This window comes from Oryzias latipes, chromosome 18 (genome assembly GCF_053564925.1).
Source record: "Oryzias latipes strain Hd-rR chromosome 18, Olatipes_Hd-rR_3.1".
NCBI classification, from domain to species: domain Eukaryota; kingdom Metazoa; phylum Chordata; class Actinopteri; order Beloniformes; family Adrianichthyidae; genus Oryzias; species Oryzias latipes.
In genome coordinates this window covers 17,725,942-17,736,704 of record NC_136254.1, presented here as the reverse complement: position 1 = coordinate 17,736,704, position 10,763 = coordinate 17,725,942, and the positions used below count along the sequence as shown (strand labels likewise).

The 10,763-nt window shown below is 39.3% G+C and overlaps 1 protein-coding gene across 2 annotated transcripts; it reads right to left on the bottom strand.

Moving 5' to 3' along the window:
* Nucleotides 1-1,312: 1,312 nt before the first annotated feature.
* oxa1l (OXA1L mitochondrial inner membrane protein) lies at nt 1,313-10,080 on the bottom strand. Of its 2 annotated transcripts, none has more exons than XM_004079831.5 (11): nt 9,926-10,080; nt 9,233-9,361; nt 7,539-7,646; nt 7,185-7,449; nt 6,962-7,105; nt 6,789-6,874; nt 4,703-4,867; nt 4,511-4,615; nt 4,267-4,429; nt 4,082-4,162; nt 1,313-1,967 (listed from the first exon to the last, which is right to left on the bottom strand). In XM_004079831.5, the coding sequence occupies exons 1-11, from the start codon at nt 10,034-10,036 to the stop codon at nt 1,846-1,848; spliced, it is 1,479 nt and encodes a 492-aa protein (XP_004079879.1). In that variant the 5' UTR covers nt 10,037-10,080; the 3' UTR covers nt 1,313-1,845. The 2 variants fall into 2 exon arrangements, with proteins under 2 accessions (XP_004079879.1, XP_078792748.1); XM_078936622.1 differs by having other exon boundaries at nt 7,185-7,451; nt 7,556-7,646.
* Between the last annotated feature and the right edge of the window lie 683 nt (nt 10,081-10,763).

The window sequence follows — 10,763 nt, the reverse complement described above, 5'->3', positions numbered from 1 at the left end:
GTATACTAAGAAATAGTTTAATTTTATCCACTAAAAAAAGCTAATTTTACATGTGATCAAGTCTAAAAAAGGTTGGGAGGAGTAACAATTTGTTTAAAAATGAACAAGTTTTAGAAGGATTTGATTAGAAGATTTATGAGCTAATGAATTCAATAGATGTCATTTTCTGATTAGCACAAAGAAGTGAAAAGGGGGCAGAAGCTCACCAAAAATTTGTACCTACTGATTTCAAAATACTTTAGAATTAGTCTTCTTTAACTGTCACTATAAAAGATTTGACAGATAATTAAATATTTTTTGAATTAAGATACTTTTAAAACCCTTTTGTGAAATCCAAATTTTTATATATATATATATATATATATATATATATATATATATATATATATATATATATATATATATATATATATATATATATATATATATATTAATATGCTGTAGATAGTATGAGTTATGATGCATTTGGGTGAGTTGGTAAGTTTTTGCTCAGAACAATGCTAGTTTAAGATGCAAAAATATTGACATAAATGTTCAGGAGAAAAACACCTTATTCACCCACCACTGTCTCAAATTTGATCCCCACATTTTTAACACGGTGTAACTGTGTATTATTAAGACTTCATTATCAACTTGTGTTGCTTTTTTCAATACAGCAAGTAGTTACTTCACAAAATGAATAAGAATTAACAAGTTATAGACACCATAAAGTTGTTAAAATAAGCTAAACTTTTTCCTGCTAAATGTTTAATGGAAGCAGTCATTTTGAAATGAGCAGGAAAAGCCCATTATGGTAATTTGTATATACTTATACAGGCCTTTTTACCGTCCTTGATAGCCCAAAGCGCTTTACGGTCACAAAACCATTGAACCATTCACAGACTGGTAGCAGCTCCGCGCCAACCTTCCACCAGAGGCAAGGTGGGGTTCAGTGTCTTGCCCAAGGACACTTCGACACATGGCGGGAATCAAACCTTCATTCTTCTTATCAGAGGTCGACTACTACTGCCTCTAGTGGAATGATGATGAACTACAGGACAGAAAACATTGACCACTTTTTATACAATGAGTTTTAAGGAATGTTTGAAACATGCTAATGAGATAGAGGTTTCAGAAATGTATCGACTATGATACAAATGATCAACAGGGTTAATGTCACTGCAAAGATCTTTTACATATAGTCTTCATGACACATGAATTATTGCACGTTTTTACCGTTTTTTCCTGTCAAACAACCAAAAACTAAATCGGATTTTTATTGGTTGAGTGACATTACATTTTTGAGTATTAGTTTTCAATCACTTTGAAGTCATTTGAGTGAGCCCTATGTGATGTGCCTTTATTGACAGAGGGAAACTAACAAATACAACAGATGGCTTCATCCAGAATCCAGAAAAATCAGAATTATGTTTTTCTGCCTGCAGTCTGAGTATTTTACATGTAGAGAAGGCTACTATAAACCATTTGAAGCCCTACATAAAATATTTATGACACCAATAGATCAAAAGCAAAACTGAAGGGCTTTGACATTTAGACATCTTTAAGAAGTTTTGAAAAGAGAAGATGCTGCAGGCTGGTTATTTAACAATACTTTGATTCGGCTCATTTTGAGCATAAAATTGTAACGTTTCCTGATCAAGATGAGCCATTTATGATCTGTTGTTTTATCCGAATTGAATCATGAACTCACTTCTCAAAAATGTGAGATCGGCACGAAAACAACGGAAACTGTTTTGAGGCATAGTTCGTATTTTAGTTAGAATATTACAATATTCACAACCATCCTCAAACTGATCCAACTTTATCTATGTACACAACCACAATGAAGCTCAGAGCAGAAGGAAATCATCCAATGGTGTCCTTCCACGGCCTCGCTTTGACGTCGGCTGGTTTGGCTTTGGCAGAGGCTGCAGCGATGGGAGGAGTCTGCTGCAGGGGATTGTGGGAGAATGTCTGCCTTAATGGACCTGCAGTGCAAAGGGACACATTACAACAAAAACTAAAAAAAAACATTTCAATAGAAAAGAAAAAAAAACGTTTGGATGTTTTGAAAAGCAATTAAACGGGGAAACGGAGAGAAGTTCTGTTGTTTAAAAAATGTGATGAATGGGAAGAAATACAATAGTGTGCAGATCATTGCACCAGATTGAGAACAAATTTTAGAAAAAATTCCTAATTTTAAATTTAAACTAATTTTACTGAACTTATAATACCGCATCATTTTTTTTCTTAAAAACAAACTGTTAAAGAGCTATGAAAAAATATACATTTCTAGTAATGGGCCACAACAACCACAAGGGGGCGACATTGCTATATGTTATAATTCCTTCTTGTTGCAATTGGCTTGATTCTTTCTTCTCTGCTCTTTTGGGACAAATATGACTCCTTCAGAGCACTTTAACTTTGCAAAATTTTAAACTTGGCAAAAATTATTGTTTTAAGGTGAACAACAAGAATAATGTCCTGCTGTGACGGCTCTACACCATCACAGAATGTCAAATCCCTGTTTTGGTAATTCCTCTGTTGGTGGAAGACCGAAGTTTTTCTTTAGTAATGAGATGAGAATACCCCAAAGAACGGAGTCCTGCATAACCTAATACTTATTCATTCGTATTGTTTCTGCTTATTTTTTATTTTAAGCTACAAAATTTAAATCATCTTCATCCATTTAAACCTGAATGCAAGTTTCTTTATTTAATTTTTTTTAAATAAAAATTAGAATTATCAGTTTCTTTTATGCAATTTCTTTCTAATTTAACCTAAAAAAACGTTTTCCTTTAAAAGTTTTAAAATGGTATAAAGTCCCCCTCTGATAAAAATCCCGTATCATGAGTTTTGCATGTGTTGCATTTATTTTATGAAAATGAACAAATGTTATTTTTAATTTTAAATAGCTGTCAAGTTAAAGTCCCAAATGTGTCCTCTGCATTTGTGTTCTCTTTCCGACTTAGTTTGAAGGCTTGCTGTCCTGCATTATCCAGAGAAGGAAAAAATAAAAACAAGACTAAAATCAGGGGACCTTCTTTTACTATTGCCTCCATGAAAACAAAAAAAATATCAGAAAGTTCAGGAGGCCCGAGCAGCCTGGCTCCAAATCCCGCAGCGGGTTTCTGTCTGGCCAACAGCTCGCCTCCTGGGAGCCGGTATAATAAAAATAATAATGGATTTGATTTATCTGCACTTTTCCAGACGCTCAAAGAGCTTACATTGTGGCCATTATTCATTCACTCCTCATTCATACTTGGTGATGGGAACTATTGATGTAGCCACAGCTGCCCTGGGGCAGACTGACAGAGGCATGGCTGCCAGTTCGCGCCCACGGCCCCTCTGACCATCACCGGGACATTCATACACATTTACACACCAGTGGAGCCACACTGGAGGCAAGGAGGGTGAAGTGTCTTGCCCAAGGACACAACGACATTTGGCTGGTGGGAGCGGGTATCGAACCGCCAACCCTTCGATCATTGGATGACCCACTCAACCACCTGAGCCACTGTCACCCCATATATAGTGATCGCGATCGCTCCAGCTCTATCCACTCTGCAACAGTCGGTCCAGGACGTACCCGGCTTTGCCCATCAGTAGCTGGGACGGGCTCTGTTGGGTGATTTGGTTAAGACGGGTACCAACCTGCTCTGCTGAAATTGTGCTGCACATCGCTCAAATCGCACCGCAGGAGCTCAGATGGCGTCTGTACCATCGACTTAACATTGAAACTGGACGCCTCTGCAGAGGAAATCGCGCTCGGCGTGAACGCAGCTCAACCCTAACCTGTAGTCCTAAACGCAACTCCTCCTCTGGGTCCTACCACTGAGAACGACTTTAATACCAAAGAAATTTTCTTAGGGGGACTTTAGGTAAATGATCAAAAGCGACAGAATTCATTTGTGTCTGGGATTCTTCAGTAAACGTGAATTTTGAAGCAGAGAACAAACATTTTCTACGTAAAAAGAGTTTTACTGGAGAATCCAGTCAAGAAATCTTCGCATTTTGCTGTTTTTTTCTCCATTTTAGTCACTTTGTTTGTTTCCAGAGTTGAATTAGGCCTCAGGAGAAATAAAAAATTGTCTCCACTGACCTTTAGCAGCGAGGTCCAGATGGTTCTTTATTCTTCTTTCTCTTTCTTCCAGCTGCTGGGCGAGTTGAGCGTTCTTCCAACCTGAACACCAAATTGGGCAGAACAGAAAACCCCTTTTGAACTCAATCCCTGCTTAAGTGATCTGCAACACAATCAATCCTATCCCACTTCTTTATTCCCTTTACCCTTCTTCATGCTTTCGATCAGCCCGTTATTCTGGGGCAGGGCGGAGGCCGGGTGCTGGATCTTTTCTGGGATCTTGAACTTCTTCCTGACGGCGGGATGTCTGAGCAAAGCCACTTGACCGAGTGAGAAGAGGTTGGAGCTCAGCCAGTAGGTGAACACAGCCTGCAGGACAAAAAGAAAAACTCCTGCGTCATGTGATTTCAGGATGGAGCACAAACCAAACTGTAGTGGAGTCACACTGACTGTAGGGAAGTTGATGGTGAGTGGGAGGATGACCAAAGGCATGATCCTGAAAACAGTCTTCATGGCTCGCAGGTTGGGGTTATCGATGCCAGACTCTGCACCAAGCTGAGGAAATTCAAAGGAATCCCCGCGATAGTTCCCATTTCAAACCAAAAACAATGCAAAACTGGTCAACTGTGGCAGCCGCCTCACTTCAAGGATGAAGAACATGGTGCCGGTCACAGCAATAGGCAGAATATAGAAGGGATCGGCTGCCGTCAGGTCAGTAAACCACAGCATTCCTCCAGTCTGCAGGCTGGGAACCGGCAGATACGCCATCTTCCTCAGAGCGATGAAGAACGAGATGAAGACGGGGGCCTGAGGGAACAAACAAGACTTAAAACCGAGTAACGTTCTAAAAATAACCCGCAGTGAAATCTGTGAAGTAGGATTCTAGATGTTTTAAGTTTATGAACATTTTCAAACTTTTTTGTTTAAACCTTCAAAGTTCAAACCTTAGTAGATAAATAAGTTTAGTATTACAAAATGAAAACGAAGATCTGATCAAGATTAAACATTTGTATAGATTTGCACGAATTCCCTACAGAAGACAATGCAGAGAAGACTGATTGACAAGTTCTACAGCCAATCAGGACGCAGAACTCAGTGTGCTGTAAAAAAAAAAAAAAAAATGCACAACTGCAATGAAAGAAATACACAAAACAGCAAGACTGTGAAAAGTGAGGAGTGATATAGTGAGAACCCCCAGGATTGAGAAATATGAACAAAGAATCAAATTGGGCCTCAAATATTAAAGAAGTTTAAACAGATATACACCTTATGTAACTAAAACGACGTAACTTTCTGTTGTAACAATAAAGTCTGTCCAACGCCAGAAACCTTCAGCTCTCATCTATCCGCTAAACTTACACATTTCTTTTTTGTGCATAAATAAATATATATATATATATATATATATATATATATATATATATATATATATATATATATATATATATATATATATATATATATATATATATATATATTTAAATAACGGAAGAATAAAATTGGAATAGAAAGTGAGTTATAAAATTGAGAAAAAGGCATTAAAAGGGAAATTTGTTTGCGAAAGTTGGTGAATTGCAACAGGTGAAAACAATTAAGCCTGTGTCAGTGCGTCCACGGTGATTTAGGTGTCGAGAAAAGGAACACGCGTGTTGAAAGAAACAGAGGTTGGGCCTGACTGTCAGATAAATAAATAAATAAAAAACCTTACAAAGCATCTAAAAGAGTGGAAAGGCAGCCGGTGAGATGTGGAAGTAATTTTTTTTTGCCGTTTGGACATGAATCGTTTGAAATGTATTTTCTATTTTCTGATTAATTCATTGATGATTAATTGACCATGGTGCATTGCTGTTGTGTGAAATTTGATCATTTGTTATTTGAAATTAAATGATAACACAGAATCTATTTTCATAAGGATTGTTTCTATTCAGGTTTTTCACTTTGGTTGCTCATTGCTCATTCAACATCAACTCACTGGAGAAAGTTCTCTGTTGTGAAACCAAAATGCAAATAACAGAGAAAAAAAGTCATATTCATGGGGTTACAAGTCATGACTGGAGTCTGGCTCGTGTTTCCTCCATTTGATGCCTTCAAATGGGCCAAAACAACTTGTCACTTTGTTGATCCTTATTCTTCACTCTTTTCAGGAACACAAAAGAAAAACCCAGCAAATGACTCTAAAGCTACATTCACACCGCCCTCGGCTATGTGTGTTCAAGCAACACCTTCCAAAGAAAAGGTCATGTAAACATGTGTTAATGTGCATTTCGGGCTTCCACATTCAAAATCCTTGCGTTAACACAAAGCTACACAACTTTCTACGACCATTTTCAAGCTCTACGTACAAAATGTGCGGACACTGAATGCACTATCAAACTGAAATCAAGTTAAACTTTGACCAGTCAGGGACTTGGATGTGTTTGTGACGTAGAGATGGCGTCCATTTTAATTCATGGAAGTGCCTGTCCTTGGCCCCGGAGCTGAAATCAATAACTAGTTTGTGACACCAAGTCTTTCATATATCAGAAAAGATCTGTGAAAGAAAAAGTCTGAAGCCAGCTTTGGGAGATTTCCCACCTAGGTGGTGGAAATGCGCTAGTAAACAGTTGAAAAAGAAGAAGCCCCTCCCTGTCTGTCCAGTGTGAACACCATGAGCCAAGTGCACATTCAAGAACACAAGTCACATGTGTGAACGTAGTATTCTGACTAAATGGCATGAAAACAGACGAACCTGGACCAGAGGGACCAGGAAGCCGCGTAGAGGATTCACGTCATTCTTCTTCTGGAACAGGTTCAGGTCTGAGTACGCTTTGGCAACTGCAACAGAGAGCAATCGACTCGTGACGACTTCCACTCACACCCTTTTTCAAAAGAATCGCGCTTTCAAAAAGAAGAGAGTCGCACATTCAAACTTGTTTCCGCTCTGCTTGGCCTCGTTCATTCTGTTGGTGAGTTTGGTGATTTCTGGAAGCACGTTGTTCAACTTCGCTGCTTCTCTCTGACCCTTCACTATGACGGGAAACACGGCCAACCGGGCCAGGACGGTTCCTGCGCGGGAAGCAGGAAGGAAACAGTGAAACTCCACAGCCGGACTGGGACTTAAAGCTTTCCAAGAAGCGCTGCTTACCTACAACAATAGCCCCCCACCAGGGCAGACCCAGATCCATGTGAAAGAACTCTAACAAGTTCTGGATGAGACCCACCGGAGTGTTACCGGCCAAGCCCAGCTCTGCCAGCCGAGGTTCTGCAGACAGGGCCTGCAGGAGGTCCACTGCAGTGGGGGCCGCGTCGCCTGGTACCGGCAGCGACGTCACAAGGTCAGCAGGAGTAGGAGGAGCTTCTGGGATCAACGAGGTAGCAGAGCTGCTGCTGGTTGATGCTGCCGCCTCAATCTTTAAGATTTTCAAACAAAAAAATGGAAATGGTCAGAAAACCGAACCAGCAGGTGATCCGTGTCTTTTTCCGCTGCAGGTTCAAACACCTGTTCAGGTACTGTCTGTGGGACGACCGGCCCAGCCGACGGAGACGCAGCAGGACCGCTGGAAGCTTCGATGCTTGGCGCCGCCTTAAACCCGTCATCAAGTGGAATCTGTAAAATCCAAGATGAGTTAATGAGATCACACACAAGTTAGACTAGAAACTCATGAAACAAAAAAGAAAAAAAGCTTTTTAAATTTAAAATAAACAATGACAACTCTTATTTTTCTTTGGTTATAAATTATTTCCACACATGAACAAGTTTTGGATCTGCAAACATCTGTAAAAATAAGTTTTAAATTAGTGCAAAAAACTTGTGAGCTTCTGCAAAACCATTTCATCATTGACTAAACCAGCATCTAAAACTGACATCCAGCCAATCTTTTGACACTAACATTATATCTAAATCAACCAATCGGCATCTTTCTCTGGTCAGCAGCCAATCAGCATGAAGCCCCTTATTACAGTCTGATAACATTGATTAAAGGCCCACACCAAGACCACCGGAAAAGCTTTATAAATAAATCCAAAGATGATCAGAGTGGGAGTTAATAATCCAATCAAGAACTGAAATTTCTAAAAGTTGTCTAAAAGCAGTGAGCACAGAAAACGAGAGAAACTTCAAACGCATATTACAACTGATGGACAATCAACCACTTTTTGTATGTCTTTCATGTTTCACAAATACTAAAAGAAGCTACCGGTAACCATCCAGAATGTTCCCCACCTTCATCCAACAGTAGCTGGGATAGGCTCCAGCAACTCATTCCCCCCCAAAAGAGATTAAGTGGGTTTAGAAAAATGGACGGATGAATAATAACAGCTTAAACACTTTATTTTATCCCTATAGTGTGCTGAAACCATTGACCGGATATGAGAGCTGGACAAAGTGACCCCCCCCCTCTCGTGTTCCAAACAGGAAGTACCCCCTGGCTCCAAGAAGCCTAAATCCCATAGACTTCTATAGAGAAATAAACAGCATTTAGTCAGTCATTCTATTGGTTAGAATAACCATTCTTGCTCTGATACCTTTTTTAACATCTTCTTGATAATCCTAAATTTTTCATGGTATTTTTTTCTTTACAGCAAGTTATTCAAGTTATAAATTGGACAATCAGATGCCTCAATTAAAAGTACGTTTTCTCACATTCAACGCTTGAAACATTTGATCAACAGATTCTCCTGAGCTCGCTTTCAACTAGTAGAGGTGTGGACTTCCAACAAGCTCATTCCTGATTGGCGAGAGTGGTTGTCATAGAAACGATAACTCAGACCAACCATCGCTCACGGATGAACAAAACTGTGACTGAAATGACATAATTTCCTTAGAGACGGTGTGCAGCACCACGCCGGGCTTGGCGGATTTGATCAGAAGTGTTGCATTTTTCAGAGAAAAGTGCGACTTGTACTCCGGATCTGATTAAGAATGGATTTTCCTTCGTTCTCATGCATTTTTTTTGCTCCAGTAACCTTCACTCCAAAAGTCATTTTCTATGGGTGATGTCACACTCAGTCGGTTCAGTTCTCCTATGCGGTCTAAAACAAATGAATCATTGCTAAATGGTAACTCAAGGATTGTATCTTAATAAATGGAAATGTTAAAATCTCTATTAAGTTAAGCCGAAAAAGAGAAAAGTTTGACTGTTTTTATGTGATATCTAAACACACGTCATTATGGTTAATATCAACAAGAGTCACCTGTGAGCTGCTGTGTCTGACTGTGTCCCAGAGGAGCTTCCCCTGGTGTCTTCGGCTCAGCTGGGACCTGGCTGCTGCAGGACTGCTGCGTCCCACCACTGAGTGCAAACAGGACCTGAGGAGCAACCGCTGCTTGGACACCAGACAGGAGAGAGTCAGACTGATGCAATGAAACATTTACGACAGTTAAACTGATTATTTAAAAGGTCAAAACTGCAACAAAGTGCCTGAACAAAATACAGACACAGTATGAACACAATCTCTACAGACTACATACAAAATGGTCTTATTGTGAAAGGAAGTCAATTTAACAGTAGCTTTATGATTAAGAGATGCAGCTTCGTAAAATGTTTTCTAAGCTGAAAATAGAGCTGCCTGAATGTCAAAATTAAGCGGAACTTATCGTATTTATAACATGTATAACAACAGATTCACATCAAGTTTATTCCAGATTATGTGGTTTTTTTCCTTAACTATTAAAAAAAGTCGTAGTCGTAGCTAGTTACTTTAACAACAGTATATAACACGTCCTCCTGCTACATAAGGCAGCAGAGAGCATGTGAACCCCTCATCGTCAAAGTCACACATAACACGGTCGGGCTAGCCGGCTAGCATGTTAGCCGCGGTATCACGCAGTTTGCGTCATTTCTCTGCAAACACGTAACACTCGCTAAAATGCAAAGTCATACATACGTGATCCTGGACGCCAGTAAGTGGATAGCTGCCCCGGCTCGGTTTCCCCGTCTGTCTAAGTAAACATCGTCCTAAAACGCCGGGAGTCACCGCACTCCTGATGGCAGCCATGCTGTCAAGGAGGACAGGGGGAAAAAAAAAACATCTACGGAGAGCGAAAAAGGTCATAACAACTGTAGCGAACTTCCGAGTTCTGAGGAGGCGTTCGGGCCGGTTTCGTGCTTTTCTCTTTCAGACACGTTTGAAACATTTTTAGCCTTAAGTCGTCATCTGTTTCAACGTAAAAATAGCAAACATGTGTGAATATCATTTTTATTTAACACTATGCGAGTTTTTTTTTATTTTTTCCCCCTCATTTGACTGTCTAGCAATTCAATTGCTAGATGTCGAATAGTTAAAGCTCCATACGGTAATGCATTGTTCCTGTGGTCATCAGTTTAGTTCAGGGTCAAACTGCTTGATCTACAGTTTGACAAGAGCTATAGAAAGCTGACATTCCTTTTCAAAACTATAAAATAAAACAACTTTAGTCACTTTCAGATTAGTCTTTTTTTTAAAAACACACTTTTAAAACAAAGTGATTAGCTTCACAAACAATACAGTGTGACATTATTCTACATTATTCATTTATTTCCGCTCTTCAAGCTACAGTGTAATATGAATTTTATATTTAACTAAATAGAAAACTCAAAGCTCTGCAGCATAATCAAACTTTACCATAATCATGTCAGGGTTAAGGAGTTCATCAAGCATTGTAAAAAAACATCAATATTTTAAACTTCTATTAAAAATCAGTTGAATTACAATTAAATTCTCATTACATTGACACGTAGGTTTA

What these genes read in the sequence shown, in the direction of transcription:
- oxa1l (XM_004079831.5), bottom strand. Translation starts at nt 10,036, where the DNA reads ATGGCTGCCATCAGGAGTGCGGTGACTCCCGGCGTTTTAGGACGATGT. An exon ending in TCACCATCAACTTCCCTACA is followed by an intron (nt 4,430 to 4,510) that starts GTCAGTGTGACT and finishes TTTGTCCTGCAG; the next exon opens with GCTGTGTTCACCTACTGGCT. An exon ending in TCTGGACCTCGCTGCTAAAG is followed by an intron (nt 1,968 to 4,081) that starts GTCAGTGGAGAC and finishes TTTGCACTGCAG; the next exon opens with GTCCATTAAGGCAGACATTC.